Raw genomic sequence first — 18,281 nt, 5'->3', positions numbered from 1 at the left:
TTCTTACAAGCCTCCTACCCCCTTTTCCCGGCAGAGAGTGCTCTTCATTTCTTGGCTGACTGCCCCTGCCAGCTCTTCTCTGCTTTCCCTCTACCTCCTCCTTACAATGTTCAGAAAATATGGTCCCCTCTAGATGAGTTTTGCAATAAATCAATTTTTAATGTGTGAATTTAATTAATTGCTATTTACAATGTACTCTTACACTGTATAACTAATATATAACATTTGAATCTACCGTATGGTGCTATACCTTCCCTTTTCCCCTTTTTAGTTTTTCTCCTTTCTTCTTTCTCCTTTACTTTCCCATCCTCATTTATGTATAAATTATGGGCTCTGTTTACTAAAGTGCACTAGCATTTTTAGTGCACACTAAAAATTAATGTGTGCTAATGCTACAGATACCCATATATTCCTATGGGTGTCTTTAGCATTATAGCATGCTAAAAACGCTAGCACACCTATAGCAGGCTTAGGGGCCCTTTTACCAAGATGCGGGAAAAAGGACCCTGTGCTGGCGGTGGGGGCCATTTTTCCCACATGCCAGGGCTCTTTTTATCATAGCAGGTGAAAAGACCCCAGGCACACATGGCCATGAGGTAAGAGAACTCGTACCGCATGGCCATGTGATGGGATCACTTACTGCCACCCATTGAGGTGGCGATAAGGGCTCCAACGCTAACCCAGCGGTAACCAGGCAGCACATGGCGATGCACAATTACTGCCGGGTTACCGCTGTGCAAGCCATTTCCGGGGATTTTCTTTTTCTCCCAGAAATGTTGTGCTCTTGGGATGGGACTACCTCCGGTGGCCGTGTTGAGCCAGTGGTAGTCCCAAAAGACTGAGCAGTAAGCCCGCATTGGGCTTACCGCCGCTCTGTAAAAGAGCTATTTACCATTCAACATGACTTGTATGTGTAATCTGTGCCACTTTTGATTTTCTCTTTTTGTAAATCTATAACTATAATGGCAATAGATTCAATAACTTTCTGTTCATCCATCTGCTATTGTTGTTTACTTTTTGAAAAATCAATAAACAGTTGGATATTATTAGGAAAGGTATGGAAAACAGGTGTGAGGATGTTATAATGCCATTGTATCGCTCCATGGTGCGACCGCACCTTGAGTATTGTGTTCAATTCTGGTCGCCACATCTCAAGAAAAATATAGTAAAATTGGAAAAGGTGCAGCAAAGGACGATTAAAATGATAGCGGGGATGGGACGACTTCCCTATGAAGAAAGACTAAAGAGGCTAGGGCTTTTCAGCTTGGAGAAGAGATGGCTGAGGGGAGACATGATAGAGGTATATAAAATAATGAGTGGAGTGGAACAGGTGGATGTGAAGCGTCTGTTCACGCTTTCCAAAAATACTAGGACTAGGGGGCATGCGATGAAACTACAGTGTAGTAAATTTAAAACAAATCGGAGAAAAGTTTTCTTCACCCAACGCATAATTAAACTCTGGAATTCGTTGCCGGAGAACGTGGTGAAGGCGGTTAGCTTAACAGAGTTTAAAAAGGGGTTAGATGGTTTCCTAAAGGACAAGACCATAAACCACTACTAAATGGACTTGGGAAAAATCCACAATTCCAGGAATAACATGTATAGAATGTTTGTACGTTTGGGAAGCTCGCCAGGTGCCCTTGGCCTGGATTGGCCGCTGTCATGGACAGGATGCTGGGCTCGATGGACCCTTGGTCTTTTCCCAGTGTGGCATTACTTATGTACTTAGTTTGCAACCCCCCCCCCCAAAAAAAAAAAAAAAACAAATAAGCAAAAAAAAAACCCACAGTCTTATCTTTATGCAGTTCTTCATAGCTGGTTAAGTGCCGAATATTGCAGTTAACTGGCTAGGTTTAGCTGGCTCTGTATATCCGGAAATTCAATGTCAGAGCCCCGGACATGGCCTGGCATTGAATTTCTGAGCATAACACAAAATGCTGACACTGCCAGCTGAATATCAGGTCAAATATGTATACGTTGGAAGAAAGATGAGAGAGGGAAGATATGAGAGAGACATTTAAATGCCTCCATGGTGAAATGCACAAGGGGTGGTCCTCTTTCAATTGAAAGAATTTCTGGAATGAGGAGAAATCTAATTCATCTTTAAAACTTTATTTTGAATTTAGCTTACAGCTTTTTAGTAGTAGCTCAAGGTGAGTTAAATTCAGGTACAATAGGCCTTTTCCTGTCCCCATAGGGCTTACAATTTACATTTGTACCTGTGGTAAAGGAGGTTTAAGTGACTTTCCCAAGGTTCCAAGGAGCAGGTCTGGCTTCCCTGTTTCTCACTGAACTGCTTTAACCACTAGGCTATTCCTCCTACAAAGGAAACAATTCATTACAGGAAGGATGGTGGATGCCTGGAACAACCTCCCAGTGGAGACAGTGGCGATAAGGACAGTATTTGAATTAAGACTTCATGGAATAATTACAGAGGGGGAGGAAGGTATTATAGAACGTTATAGCTTGTGTTGATGGGCAGACTGGGTAGGCCCAATGTCTATCTGCTCTCATTTTTCTTTGTTTCAAAGAGAAATTCCTTGGTGTGTTCCCCTTTAAAAATGTGCTTTCTTTCACATGCTAAGAAGTTGAAGATCTAACAACGCTTGTATATCTTTTATCCTATATATTATTAGTATAACTCTCATATGCAAAATTACATAAGGAGGAAAAAAGACCTCAAATGTCCCAGCATGGCAGCAAGTTGTGAAATCTTTATGCCAGCGTATATCGTACTCCAATCATATCATTGGTGTAAAAAAAACCTTCTTACAAAATTTCTTGCTTTCAATATATTTATGATTTTTTTGAATTTTCTATTATATATCGTGTACTTGATCTTTTATAGTCTTCTTACAATATATCTTTATCTTATTCTATTTAAGTTTACACATTTATTAATTAAAGTACTTAGCTCTTCATTCTTTCACCAACAGGGCTCTCCGTTTCACTTATAAATAAGCTTTTTCAGGGGACTAAGTGCACTTACATAAGACATGAAAGTTCCTAACATTCCTCATATAGGTACAAATGAGAAAAACATATAGTACACCTGGTCCTTAGGGTTCTTAGTGTGTATTAATTTTGTAGCAGTAGTATAAACAGTAATTTGGATGAACTTTGTGTATTTCATTTTTCATGTGGTGGATATTGTTTTTCAGTAACTAAACCTGATTGCTATGTGTCCCTCTGGCTGCCAACTGCTTCCTTTGAAAAAAAACGAACCAAGACTATCTGGAATTCCAGACAACCTATCTGGGATGAGACCTTCCACTTTAGGATCCAGAATCAGGTCAAGGTAAGATGTGAAAAACAACTAAGTTTAGGAAAGCAAATAATACTCCTTCAATTTTACATTTCTGCGGCTTTTGATGCAGTGAACCATACTTTACTGTTTGAAAGATTGAGTGAGATTTGCCTCATAGGTCCAGTTCTTTTTTGGTATAAAGATTTCTTGATCAATTGTAGTTATTGTGTCCGGAAAAATGGTTCCTTTTCTCAGTTTTGGTCTCCAGGTTATCATGTTCCCCAAGGCTCTCCACCGTCTCCATTACTTTTCAGTCTCTTTATATCTACCTTAGGATTAATTAAAGTTAATGAGAGTGAGCATTTATTTTCTTATGATGATGGTTCCTGTTCTTGATAATTTGGGCAACACCTTCAACAGGTTATCTTCTTGTATGGATAGGATCTAACATTGGGTGTTGACTAACATGCTAAAGTTGAACGTTAATAAGACAAAGTCCTTTGGTTTAGAAATCCTAAAACAGATATACCCCAAACTATTGTACTATCTTACCAGTAGAAGGCAAATCAAGAGTCCTTGGAATTATTCTAGATTCATTACTAACTTTAGTGTCTGTTTATTCACCTCTCTAGCTCAATGGAATTTAATTGGTCCACCCCTACTCCCTTCTCTGGGACTTTTAAGTTCAGAATCCACCAAGATAGCTTTGAGAGGAGAATATTTGCTAAGGGACTATGCCTAGCTTCAAGGTGTTCATTATCGATCTTGTCATGAAACCTTCTTTCCTTCCACAGGAGAAAGTTAATTTCACTAAACTAACATACATTACTCTGTTGAGATGATGTGGGGGTGATTAGGTAGGAGAGGCAGGGATAGAACCTTTGCTTCATTTCTAGAAATTGTAGGAAACCAGAAGCCAGTACCCTAAGGCAGGGGTTCTCATCCCAGTCCTCAGGACACACCCAACCATTCAGGTTTTCAGGATATCCAGAATGAATATTCTTGAGATAAATTTGCATGCATTACCTCCTCCTTGGCATGCAGATTTATCTCATGCATATTCATGGTGGATATCCTACAAACCTGACCTGCTAGGTGTGTCATGAGGACTAGGGTGAGAACCCCTACCCTAAGGGATAGATATTCAAAAGGATTTAAACGGGTAGGATGGAGAAGTAGCAAAAAAGCTGTCCTAACTTTATCCAAGAACTTATCCAGATACTGGTCTGAATTTAGGCTCATACTTGGATAAGCTCTAGAGGCTGGTCATATCTGGACATTCAGTACTGGGGTCCGGATGAGACCCGGCATTGAATGGCTGGGTCAGATTTAGCTGGTAGCAGTTGACACCTTTAAAAATACTGACTACTGCTGGCTGAATACTGGGGTGTAACACTTTTCACTCATTCTGTGACTATGGGAAAAGACCTTGATGAATTAGGCTTTTAATTAGTTGATCCTATTGGGTATCTAGTTGTTGGTAAACACACAGTAGAATCGTACATCATGCAAAACATTTTGAACAGTGTTATCAGTTCTGTTTCTTTAAATCTCAGAACGTTCTGGAGCTGTCCATGCATGATGAAGATTCAAACACGCCAGATGATCATCTCTTCACTGTTGTTTTTGATGTGGCTCAACTTAAACCTCATCACAATATCCACAAGTCCTTTGCCCTGAACCCAGAGGTGAGCACTGAAATGGAAAGGGCACTTCTCAATGTATCTCCTCTTCCTTTTTGGCCCACATTTCTTTGTGGACCATTCTGGTATTGTATCACACTTTCCACCGTACTGCTTGATCCAGAATTACAATTACTTCAAGTATGGCTCCTCTGACAGCTGCCAAAATGTCTCCTCCCTAAGTCCGATAATAACTGTGTTAAAACACAGAGGAACAGGTCCAACCTGTGCAGACCGAGCATCAGAGGCACAGAGAACTTTCCAGCAACGCTGAAGCCCGTGCTGCTTACACTTTTTGTTGGTATGACCCCATTTTAGCACTTGAAAATTCACATGACTCCAGATGATCACCAACAATTAATTACTTGGGGAGGGGAGCTAAGCCACAACCCTTTCCAAATTTCTGGAAAAATATACTTGCAATATCAAATGAAAAGTGAGCAAAGTAATACAAATCAACTTTAAGGCTGCCAACTGGATCCAGATTATCAGGACAGGGTTGATTCAGTGCATTCAGGGACTTGTACTTCTGATTTCACCATTGCATTCCATAAGAAAAGCAAGACTACAAGTCTCAGCATGCACTGGGGTAAGCCCAGGACTGGATCAACCCTGTCCTGCAAATCTGGATCCAGTTGGCAGCCTTAATCAGCTTCCAAATATAACTTTACCGTATGTGAAATGCTTCAACCATTACTTGCAACTCACACAACAACAGATATATATATATATATATATATATATATATATATATACAGTGCTTTTTTTGTGCCGGTACGCGACGGTACGGCGTACCGGCACCTTTTTTCTGGGGCTCCCCTGCTCGCTCCCTGCTGTTTGCACCGATCCCTGCCTCCTAAAACTTATTTTTTCGCGAACCTGCAGACTGAAGAAATAAAACAAACAGCTGACAGGCTTGCCTCCTTCGATCGCGTCGGCCGCTTCCTTTCCCTGCATTCTCAGCGCGTCCCGCCCTCCTCTGATGTCATTTCCTTTCCTCGAGGGCGGGACGCGCTGAGAATGCAGGGAAAGGAAGCGGCCGACGCGATCGAAGGAGGCAAGCCTGTCAGCTGTTTGTTTTATTTCTTCAGTCTGCAGGTTCGCGAAAAAATAAGTTTTAGGAGGCAGGGATCGGTGCAAACAGCAGGGAGCGAGCAGGGGAGGGTGAACAAGTGGGGCTGGGGGTTGTGTGGCCAAGTGGGTCTGGGGGGGGGGGTTGTGTGGCCAATTGGGTCTGGGGGTGGTGTGGGCAAGTAGGGCTGGGTGTGTGTGTGTGTGGGCAATTGGGGCTGGGGTGTGTGTGTGGCCAATTGGTGCTGGGGGTGTGTGTGGGCAAGTAGGGCTGGGGGTGTGTGTGTGTGGGCAAGTGGGGCTGGGGGGGTATGTGTGGCCAATTGGGGCTGGGGGTATGTGTGTGTGGGCAAGTGGGGCTGGGTGTGTGTGTGGGCAAGTAGGGCTGAGGGTGTGTGTGTGTGTGGGCAAGTGGGGCTGGGGGTGTGTGTGGGCAAGTGGGGCTGGTGGTGTGTGTATGGGCAAGTAGGGCTGGGGGTATGTGTGTATGGGCAAGGGGGGCTGGGCAAATGGGGCTGGGGTTTGAATGATCTCAGGGGCAGGTGGAGGCTGGGGCGAGTCACTGGACATTGAAGGGAGGGGGAGGATGGGGCAAAAGAGAATCGCTGGACATGGAGGGGATGGGATAGTAGGGCAGGGGAGAGAGGAGAATGGAGAATTGCTGGACATGGATGGAAGGGGAAGGCAGGGAAGAAAGAATTGCTGGACTTGGATAGGAGAAGAGGGCAGGGGAGAGAGGAGAATCACTGGACAGGGGAGGGGAGGGGAGAGGAGACATGCTGGACATGGATGGAGGGGAGGGAAGATAGGAAGGAGATGCACATGGCAGGAGAGGAAGGAGAAATGCTGGAAATGGATGGAGAGGAGAGCAGAGCAGGAGATAGAGGAGCATTGCTGGACATGGATGGATAGAGGGTTTGGCGGGGAGAGAGGAGAAATGCTGGACATGGAAGAAGAAAGGAGGAAAGTAAAGAAATAAATGGAAAGGAAGCCCTGGAAACGGAGTTAAGAGAACAGATAGACAGCAGCAGAATCAGACACTTGGACCAGTATGGATAGAAAACAGTCACCAGACAACAAAGGTAGAAAAAAATTATTTTATTTTCATTTTAGTGTTTGGAATATGTCCAATTTGAGAATTTACATCTGTTGTCTTATTTTGCACTGGGTATACTGGAGCTGTAACATCTTACAGAAATGATTTATAATGAAAAAAAATCACAAGTTATTGTTTTTCTCCTATACTAGTATATTTTCAATGATGTCTGTTTATATGCGCCATGGCTGATATAAGGGGTGTGGCTAATGTGGGTGTGGCTATCATAGGGGTGGAGCCATATGTGGTGACCCCGCCCATAATGAGTACCGGCACCTTTTTTTCTACAAAAAATGCACTGTATATATATATATATATATATATATATATATATATATATATATATATATAGTTAGTTAGTTAGTTAGTTAGTTAGTTAGTGGAGAAAAAAGGACTTCAGATGTCAGTCTTGGCAAATTAACATCCCATAAACCAAAGCTGCCAAGTTACCCAGTTACAGGTTGAAGACTTTTTGGTCAGCCCTGGTTTTGAACTTACATCCCTAAGCTGCATGGGATTTGTAGTATCTGATCCTGCTCACTGAAATCAATTGAAGAACCTTTTATAGCCGACATTACTGCTTAGAAGCTAAGTATTGCTTTATAAAATTGTTCCATTTAAAGTGGTGATCAAGGACTTTATAGTCATAAAAATAAGAAAGGCAAAGATTATGCATTATTTAAAATGATAAAGACCAGTGACGATATTGGGTATTTTCAAGCGACATTTGAACTCACGGGTCGCCGGTTACCCATGCTGAGGTCTTTGAGTAATAAACACTTATAACTTTAAGTACATAAAAGCAAACAACAGAGCTGAACAAGCAATCGTTTGGTTAGGCTATATTAATATGCTGCATATAGAATTGGTTAGTGGTTTAGCCAACATTTTTCTTTATTTTTCTTTTAAAATAGTACCATACTCATTCTCTTTCTATAATCAGCAAGCAGAGTTCTCTATATTGGCTGCTGAATGCTACATACAGAGCTGCCAAGTTACCCAACCAGGAGGAAGACTTTTTGGCTGGTCCTGGTTTAAACTTACATCACAAAGCAGTGTTTGTAGTCCATGAAATCAGTGCTGCAGATCTCGTAATGCACCAGGATGAGGTTGGCAGAAATCCAGGACTGGCCAAAAAAAGTCTCCCTCCTGGAACGGGTAACTTGGCAGCTCTGTGCATACCTCATGGCACCTCCAAGATAATAAGAATTATGTCATGTCTCATAGATGTTAATCATGATCTTTAAATGTAATACCACTTGTATCTCTACTACTACTACTACTACTACTACTAACTAACATTTCTAAAGCGCTACTAGGGTTACGCAGCGCTGTACAATTTAAACATAGAAGGACAGTCCCTGCTCAAAGAGCTTACAATCTAAAAGACAAGAGAACAATCTAAAAACAAGTGAACAATCTAGAGGACGAGTGAACAGTTAATCTGATAGGGTGGATAGTTTGGGGCATTTTATATTTCTAGAGCGGTTAGGCGCCGAAGGCAGCATTGAAAAGGTGAGTTTTAAGCAGAGATTTGAAGATGGGTAGGGAGGGGGCATGGCGTATGGGTAAAGGAAGATTGTTCCAGGCATAGGGTGAGGCAAGGCAGAATGAGCGGAGCCTGGAGTTGGCAGTAGTGGAGAAGGGTACTGAGAGAAGGGCTTTGTCCTGTGAGCGGAGGTTGCGGGCGGGAACATAGGGGGAGATGAGGGTGGAGAGGTAGTGAGGAGCCGCAGACTAAGTGCATTTGTAGGTAAGGAGGAGGAGCTTGAATTGTATGCGATATCTGATCGGAAATGGCGATCGCCATGATGGAACAATGTAAGCCACATTGAGCCTGCAAATAGGTGAGAAATTTGTGGGATACAAATGCAACAAATAAATAAATAGAAGCTTCTGACAAGTGGGTAGAAGAAAAAGATCATTACATTTTCAGGAGTCATTTAGGGGACCTTTTACTAAAAGGCATTAAGCCCTAACTCACACTTAGCATGGGAAAAAAGGCTATCACAAAATGCATTAAAGTGTTTTGTGGTATTTTTCCTGTTCGCACGCACTAACTCGTGCATTAGCTATTTTTAAAACTATGTTGGGAGGGGGAGTGCAGTGGGCAGAGAATAGGAGTGGAAACATAAACCAGCTGGTGCATTTGTATTGTCAGGCTAACTGGCTAACACTGAGTTGGTAATGGGGGAGATTCTATATATGGCGCCTAAAAATATCGGCGTGGAAATCAGTGCCGACTAAATGTATTCTTTAAGCGGCACCTAGATTTAGGCACGTTATATAGAATACACTTAGTTCCTCCACTCATACTCGCATCCACTCTTTCCCTTAAACCCCCCTCCCCTCCCCCTGAACGTCTGTGAGTTGCTTCTCATGTGGTTTTACTTCCTCCAGTAGTTTGTGCCAGTGAGATGCATACTGTCTATTGATTAGCTGAGAGAATGGGAGAAAACGAAAGGATCTTCAGTAGGGTTATGATAGTTTACAAATGTTCTGAGAGTTTTGTGGAGTTTGTTATATAAAGGAAAAGGCGATCCAAGATGAAGCTGTACATACTTAAAAAAGGGGGATAGTGATGTTATATACTACTACGACCGATGTATGCAGCGAAGGATCAAGTACTGTTTAGCACTGTATTGTATAGCGTGATCTTGTGTTGCTGTTAATAAAGACAAAGTAAAAAAAAAAGAATACACTTAGTTGATATCTCAGCGTCTAAAACTATGCGCATCCATTTACACCAATGAAAATGTAACGTAAATCCCAGTGCATATACGCACACTGGGCCATATTCTATAACTATGTGCATAAATTTTAGAACGCCCATTTCCCCACCCATAACCATGCCCCTTTGTGCCTGCACGTGTTAGAAGTTAGGCGCACTACAGAATACGCTTAGCAAATTGTGCATGCAAATTCTAATTAGTGTCAATTAGTGCTCATTATTGCTTAAATGATGTTATGAGCGCTCATTAGCTTGTTAAGTTCTGTGTGTTGTTATAGAATCTGTTTGGATTTCGGTGCAGATCTCTAGGTGCGCTATATAGAATCTGGGGGAATGTGTGCTAATACGACCTGAAAAAAAAAAAAGCATTAAAAAAATGTCTTAAATTGTGCCACATTGAATCTGGACATAGCAAGCTGGAAAGTCCCATGTTAAGGTGCATTAAGCCTACATTCTAACACTCTTTAGTAAAAGAGCCCCTTTGTGAAAAATTTGGGAACTGAATTTGTCACCGTTGTCTTCTAATTCCAGGGAGAAGAAGAGCTAGAGGTGGAATTTAAGATGACAAAAATGTGAGTAAAAACAACAACAACAAAAAGCAACATATAAAGAATAGAATTAGTCATGAATATACTTTAATAAATCAATAATACTGTAAGAAATTGTTCTGCTTTATTGAGATGCTTGCTGAGCTGAAGCTATGGGCGTTTGATACCGATTGAACTTTGGCATAGTAAATGGAGCTCACTTACCAATAGTGTGCCACAAGGATCTGTCTCTTTTCTAGTTCTTCTTGATATTTTTGTGGGTGACATTGTGGAGGAGCTGTCAGGTATCATACAAATGATACCAAAAACTGCAACAGGGTAGACACCCTGTAATGTGTAGAAAACATGAGGAAAGATCTAGCAAACCATGAGGAATGGTCAATAGTTTGGCTGCTAAAATGTAATGCTAAAATTGCAGGGTTATGCACTTGAGCTGTAAAACCCCAAGTGAGTGGTATAGTACAGGGAGTAAAGTTCTGTGCAGGAAAGAAGAGTGGGATATGGGACTGATTGTAAATAATGATCGTAAGGTGGTCAATCAGGTAGAAAAGGTGACAGCGAAAGCCGGAAAGATGCTTGGGAGCATAGGGAGAAGAATGGCCATGTTAATCTGTTCGTGAGCCCTTGAATCCAGGCCAAGGCCTAGGAAGGATCTTGGCCAAGGCCTAGGGTAGACCAAACAGGTACTATGCACAACCCCAGCCACCAAGCCCCACACACACTGGACAAGCAACTAGCACCACCAGGAAAGGGGAGATAGACCACTCAGGCGGGCCTCATGGCCGAACAGGAACTGAGTCATACACTGGGAAGGGAGAAAGAGCAACAAGGGGTTCCCCAAGGGACTGGAGCATAGGCAACATACACAGTGCAAGCTAGAGACACCAGAGAAAGGGCGACAGCCAGGAGCTACTATAGGAATACACAAGGCTGTGCCACACGGCAGTCAAGGCTAAAGGAAACCACTCAAAGGAATACTTTAGGCTATACCATACAGCATTCAAAGGTAAGGGGAAGCCACCTATAGGAATACACAAGGCTGTGCCACACAGCGCACAGACCACACTACAGCAGCAAGCGGGGGACAGACAGGTGCAGTATAGTGAGGCAATCAAGCTCATGCTGGGAATACCCAGCACACACACACAGAATCAACAAGCTACGAGGAGAGTAAGCAAAACTCCAACGTATACAGAAAGTGCCCTAGCACAAACATAGAGAGAGAGCATGCTTCAGCTGACAGCAATCAAACGCTAAAGCAAAGGTTTGTAGGGAGGGGTACGGTTATGTAGATCTTGGCTTCTGACGTCTGCAGCTACAGACATCAGCTTGATCTCTAACAGGCCAATGAGAAGCGAGTTCCAGCCATTCCCCTGCCTGTTTAGCAGAATCATAACAGGCCAGCAGGAGAAAGAAGGTGATAATGCCTCTTTTGGAGTACTGTGTACAATTCTGGAGACCGTGCCTTCAAAAGCAAATGCGCTGCATGGAATTGGTCCAGAGGGTGGCTACCAAAATGGTTGATGGTGTTGTGCATTACTATACCTATGGAGTATTTGGATGTCTTTTTTACATAAGAACATAAGCCTTGACATACTGGAACAGATCAAGGGTCCATCAAGCCCAGTATCCTGTTTCCAACAGTGGCCAATCCAGGTCACAAATACACAGTGCTTGATAGGTGGCATGAGGCCTTACTCAATGTGCTGGTTGAAAAGCAGATGAAGATTAAGAGCCTCCAGAGGCAAGGGTGCATATACCTCGGTGGTCCATGGGCGTGTCACCAAACAATGCACACGGCTTACAGAATTCTATCAAAGGGGGTGAACACCTGGGCGGAGCATGGGTGGACCATAGACATGTCTGCAAGCAATGCACATCACTTACAGAATTCTATCAAAGGGGACGGAGCATGGTGAAGCATGGGCAGGTTACCAAGCAATGTACACAGCTTACAGAATCCTATCAGTTGCAGATGTTGCATATTGTATCTAGATGCATCAACGTACACGGGATTGCCTAAATTTCAGTATGCCACAGCAGCTTTGCACTAGTATTCTATAATGGCTTAGGTGTGCCTAGGCCACCTAAGGCACACCCTATTGTGGTGCTTAAATCAAGGTGCCAAACTATAGAATTGCCCCCAATAGGTTTATTGCAAGTCACTTGGAACAGTGCACCACATACAAGTATAATTACTATTATTAGATAGCGGTTATTGAAAATTACCTTTAGTGGTCCCCCATCTTTAGATGTCTCATTTCAGCTCCAAAAACTGATGTAGTAATGAGATCCAGGTATAATTTTTGTTTGTTGGCACCAGTAAGGACATCTCAGCTTACAAACCTCCAGTAATTCCTGGGCCTAATATAATAGCAAATATTTTAATCTCTGACTTCCACTGTATTGCAATTAGATTTTGCAAGAAATATTAAACAGAAAAGAAAAACATTTGGTGACATAATATGGTCTTTATTTTTCAATGTGTAACTGTAAACATTAATTTGTTTCCACTTGTGGTGTTTTCTAGTTCTGATCCACCTGAAAAAATCATAACTAATGGAGTGTTAGTGGTAAGTATTCCATTTTTCTGATTGGATAAGAGGTTCTTTCTTCCTTTGAGATCTAAAAAGATGTATTGTATTTTCTTATCACTTCATTGGGGGGAGCTAGTGGCTTATTGAATCATTACACGCAAGGAAGGAACAGGACTGATGTGCAGAGAAATGAGTGATTGCCACACCATCCTTTAGTGAATCTGTGCCTCTTCATTGTGGCAGATTTTAACATTGGCTGATAGGAAGCAACACTAAGGTTTTAAAAATAGAACAGATCTAGGTACAATATATAACTTAGATTGTACAGCACCTGTAATAGCAATTGTAAACCAGTCACCTCAGGGATCACTTGCGGTATATCATGTGCTGGAAAAAAAAAAAAAAATATATATATATAGTAGTATTCATGGAGCAACACTGACATCTGGTGGACTTTTTGGTGAATTATCCCATGTATATCACAAGCATGACGAAAAATGTGTGTGCTTATTGAGAATATAACAGATTTACAAAGGCTTGATTTAGCACACATTTGAAACTTGTGAGCGGTATTTTGCCTGTTAGCACACGGTAACCTGTGTGTTGTTTATTCTTTACAATTATTTTTAAAGGGGCATTTTATAGGTGGGGAGTGGGCATTCCTGCATTATCCAGCTAGCGCATTCCACTGATTCTATAAAGGTTACCAAAAATTACATGTAAAAGTTTAGTTGCATTCCCAATTTGTATACACAATTTAATAGGATAAAGAGCCAATTAGTGCCAATAATTGGCTTTTTAGCAAGCAATTACTGGCACTGATTAGATTTAATTGGGACTTACCTGTGTAAATAAAGACTGACCTTGGCTACACAAGAAAACCAAAGCATGTATGAACACAACACTACTCTTCCACTCTACGACTCTTACTGTGGCTTTGCCATATAAACTTCATCTTACCACTACATCACATTGTATTTGTTCACACCGGAAACTGTAAACGCCTTCTGGTACTATGTAAGCCACATTGAGCCTGCAAATGGGTGGGAAAATGTGGGATGCAAATGTAACAAATAAAATAATTTAGTCCAAAAAAGGGGGTACAAAAATGAGAGGGTTTTAGGTGTTTTGGGTTGATCAGGGGTGTGGTTTTGAGGGCACGTAATTGTAGAATAACGGTGCTCGGTATGTAAATTTAGGCATGGGCAGGACTGCCAAGAGAGGGGAACTATGGAGGCAAAATTCTTCTGCCCCAGCCTCCAAGGGGGGGCCCAACACCAGGGTCTTTCTCTCTCCTGCTCCTGTGTGCTGGTCCCCCTTGTAGGCCGGGGAGGAGCAGACACACTGACGCAGGAAGGTAGGGGGCGTGGCGGCCTACGTGAGCGAGTAAGGAGTGGCGGCAGCAGTGTCCCGAGTGGGGAGAATGGCAGCTGCGGCAGCCTTGCCCTGGGCCCGGCTCTGTCTCTTGGCGGCCCTGGGCATTTGCACCACATTGTGGTTACTGCAAATGCCCGCGCCTAAATTTACGCTTGATTCTCAGCTTAAGTGTTAATTCTATAAACCATACTGAATTTTAGGCACAGCTTATAGAATACCGCTTCTGTGTTTTGTTTTGTTTTTCAGTGCTGATTTTTTAGGTGCCATATATAGAATCTAGCCCATTATGATTAACGCATGCTAACTGGATAATGCGGAGCACCTAGTGCCACCTAAATAGAAGGTGGTAAATTGCTACTTTGGGAATTGTCCTAAGCTCAACTCGGGAGAGAGACCTTGGGGTGTTGGTGTCTGAGGATCTAAAGGTGAAGAAACAAAGCCAAAAGGCGATGGCCGTGGCCAGAAAGATGCTAGGCTGCATAGAGAGGGGCATAACCAGCAGAAGAAGGAAGGTGTTGATGCCCCTCTACAAGTCGTTGGTGAGGCCCCACTTGGAGTATTGTGTTCAGTTTTGGAGGCCGTATCGCACTAAAGATGTAAAAAGACTGGAAGCGGTGCAAAGAAAAGCTACAAAAATGGTATAGGATTTGCATTACAAACCATACGAGGAGAGACTTGCTGACCTGAGCATGTATACCTTAAAGGAAAGGAGAAACAGGGGTGACATGATACAGACGTTCAAATATTTGAAAGGTATTAATCTGCAAATGAACCTTTATCGGAGACGGGAAGGCAGTAGAACTAGAGGACATGAATTGAGGTTGAAGGGGGGCAGACTCAGGACTAATGTCAGGAAGTATTTTTTCATGTAGAAGGTGGTGGATATGTGGAATGCCCTCCTGCAGGAGGTGGTGGAGATGAAAACGGTAATGGAATTCAAACATGTGTGGGATAAACACAAAGGAATCCTGTTTAGAAGGAATGGTTCCATGGAATCTTAGAGGAGATTGGGTGGTGACGCCGGTAATTGGGGAAACAAAATGGGAGCTGGGCAGACTTCTACGGTCTACGCTCTGATCGTGACTGAATAGATAGTGTGGGCTGGAGTGTAAATTTTAATGGGCTTCGACGTTAGCATCAGAACTTAGTACAGAACTGGGCAGACTTCTATGGTCTGTGTCCTGAGAAAGGCAAGGACAAATCAAACTCAGGTATACATATAAAGTAATACATACCATGTAAAATGAGTTTATCTTGTTGGGCAGACTGGATGGACCATACAGGTCTTTATCTGCCATCTTTACTATGTTACTATCCATCGGGAGATGGGTGTCCTTCTCCTAAGGGCGCCCAAATCGCCATAATCGAAAACCGATTTTGGGTGTCCTCAACTGCTTTCCATCACAGGGACGACCAAAGTTCAAGGGGGCATATCGGAGGCATAGTGAAGGCGGGACATGGGCGTACCTAACACTAGGATATCCTCGACCCATAATCGAAAGAAACAAGGACGTTCCTGACGAACACTTGGATGACTTTACCTGGTCGTGTTTTTTTTATGACCAAGGCACAAAAAGGTGACCAAAATGACCAGATGACCACCGGAGGGAATCGGGGATGACTTCCCCTTACTCCTCTAGTGGTCACTAACCCCCTCCCACCCTCAAAAAACATCTTTCAAAATATTGATTGCCAGCCTCTATGCCAGCCTCAGATGTCATATTCAGCTCCATCACAGCGTATGCAGGTCCCTGGAGCAGTTTTAGTGGGTGCAGTGCACTTCAGGCAGGCGGACCAAGGCCAATCCCCACCCCTACCTGTTACGTTTGTGGAGGAAACAGCGAGCCCTCCAAAACCCACCACAAACCCACTGTACCTACATCTAGGTGCCCCCCTTGGGGGGCTCAGCACACAAGGTAAGGGAGCTATATACCTGGGAGCAATTTATGAAGTCCACTGCAGTGCCCCCTGGGGTGCCCAGTTGGTGTCCTTGCATGTCAGGGGGACCAGTGCACTACAAATGCTGGCTCCTCCCATGACCAAATGGCTTGCATTTGGTCGTTTCTGAGATGGTGTCCTTGGTTTCCATTATTGCCGAAAATCAGAAACGACCTAGGGATGACCATCTCCAAGGATGCCCAAATTTCAGGATTTGGGCATCTCTGACTGTATTATCGAAATGAAAGATGGACGTCCATCTTGTTTCAAAAATACGAGTTTTCCCACCCCTGGATGGGGACATTTTGCGAGGATGTCATCAAAACTTAGACGTCCCTTTGATTATGCCCCTCCACATGTTCTGCAAGTTGCATGGTGCACTTAGACACGCCTATTTACACCTGCCTTTGACCTGGTGTAAATGGTCACGCCTAAATTTAGGTGCGCAAATTTGAGGTTAACCTTGGATTCTATAACAGCATCTTGGCGGCAGGCAGAGCTTTTGCTGTCTGCCGCTGGCATTAAACCCGGATATTCAATGCCGAGCCATGTCCGGCGACCAGCCCTGAATACAGTATCTATTTATGTGGCCTACTTTAACTGCAGAACATAGTCATTAAGGACCAGATTCTATATATGGTGCCTAAAAAATCCACGCAGAAAACATTTCCACCTAAGCGTATTCTATAAGGGGTGCCTATATTTAGGTGTGGTATATAGAATATTCTTAATTGATATCCTAGCGCCTAAAACTATATGCCTCCATTTACACCTGCGAAAATGTGGCATAAATCCTGGCGCATAGATTCAGGTGCATTGGGCCATATTCTATTACTCTGCATGTAAATTTTGGAACGCCCATGAAACGTCTATTTTCCTGTCTATAACCATGACCCTTTTTGCCTGTGTGCATTAGCATTTAGGCGCAGTGCGTTACAGAATATGCTTAGCAAGTTATGTGTCTACATTCTACAACAAGATTATTGCTTGTTAAGTGTTGTTAACACTGATTGGCTTGTTAAACCAAATAAGTTACACATGTTGTTAGAGAATATGCTTCAATTTTGGCGCAGAACGCTAGGCATTCTATATAGAATCCGGGGAGAAGTGCTGAATATTTATGCCTAACCAGCTATGTTGCATGATGTGGTCAGTTAGCTGGCTACTAACCACGGATATTTATTGAGAGATAACAGGTTATCTCCAGCTGAATATTTGCAGTTAGTTGCCAATATGCTATTTAATCAGTTAGCGGCCATGTTTGGCTGGTTAAATGGCTTTGAATATCGGGGGGGGGGGGGGGGGGGGGGGGGGGGATATGGTGCCCAGCACACAGAGCTGGTGTGCCTATCTGCAGGTACCACGTTATAGAACGTGGTGCCTGTGAGCTTTTGCTCACACCTGAAAACACGTTGTAGTGTTCATTCACATCCCATAACTAAAAACCTGTCCTCTGTCCTGCTTAATTCCTAGGCGAGGTCACCTTCAAGCCTGTAGTGAAAGCCTTGTGAAAGCCAGACTTCTATTCCAATGATGCTTTAGTCATATATTTGCATCTCTCGGCCATGCAACTAGTGTCATAACCACGAAATACAGTAACATTAACACAGCTAGCAAGGGACACTGGTGGGACTGTGGAGCAACGTTTTGAAACCTACCTCTTCTTTGATTTCCTCTTACAGTCCCGTGAGATTTCCTGTGTAGAAGTCCAGATAGACAAAGAGAAGAGTGCAAACTCCATGAAAGGTGAGCTGCCCCTCCTAATCCATCTGGCATTAACTCTTTCTTCTCTGTAAGAATTGGAATCACAGCAGATAACAGACGGTGGGTTGAGAAGAATCAGTGAATCACCAGGCTCTTTGCCACCTCTGACAGCTGGGAGATAATGTTCCATTTTAGGAAGTGCAGTACTTACCCTTGCCTGGGTTGGGATGAGTCAGAGCTCTGTTGATCCCTGTTTATTAAGTCAGCAGCTGACAGCTCAGTTGATATCCAGTGGTGCTTGCTTTCTGTGGTTCTCTTTTTGTATGGTTTGTGCTATCTTTCCTAATATT

General features: G+C 43.0%; 1 protein-coding gene and 1 long non-coding RNA gene across 2 annotated transcripts in view; one reads left to right on the top strand and one right to left on the bottom strand.

Moving 5' to 3' along the window:
* LOC115478075 (cytosolic phospholipase A2 delta-like) overlaps positions 1–18,281 on the top strand; it is a 71,169-nt gene that overhangs the window by 12,042 nt on the left and 40,846 nt on the right. The window contains exons 3-7 of the mRNA XM_030215310.1: positions 3,162–3,298; positions 4,804–4,935; positions 10,359–10,399; positions 12,906–12,948; positions 17,910–17,973. Of these exons, the coding sequence (XP_030071170.1) occupies positions 3,162–3,298; positions 4,804–4,935; positions 10,359–10,399; positions 12,906–12,948; positions 17,910–17,973 (417 nt within the window). The remainder of the gene's footprint in view (positions 1–3,161; positions 3,299–4,803; positions 4,936–10,358; positions 10,400–12,905; positions 12,949–17,909; positions 17,974–18,281) is intronic.
* Positions 1–18,281, bottom strand: part of LOC115478076 — a 39,382-nt gene that overhangs the window by 5,431 nt on the left and 15,670 nt on the right. Inside the window, exon 2 of the long non-coding RNA XR_003943430.1 lies at positions 12,605–12,739. This is a non-coding gene — a long non-coding RNA (uncharacterized LOC115478076). The remainder of the gene's footprint in view (positions 1–12,604; positions 12,740–18,281) is intronic.

The sequence above is a fragment of the Microcaecilia unicolor genome, chromosome 9 (assembly GCF_901765095.1).
Source record: "Microcaecilia unicolor chromosome 9, aMicUni1.1, whole genome shotgun sequence".
Classification (NCBI taxonomy): Eukaryota; Metazoa; Chordata; class Amphibia; order Gymnophiona; family Siphonopidae; genus Microcaecilia; species Microcaecilia unicolor.
The sequence above is the reverse complement of the archived record's forward strand: the minus strand, read 5'-3'. Positions and strand labels throughout refer to the sequence as shown.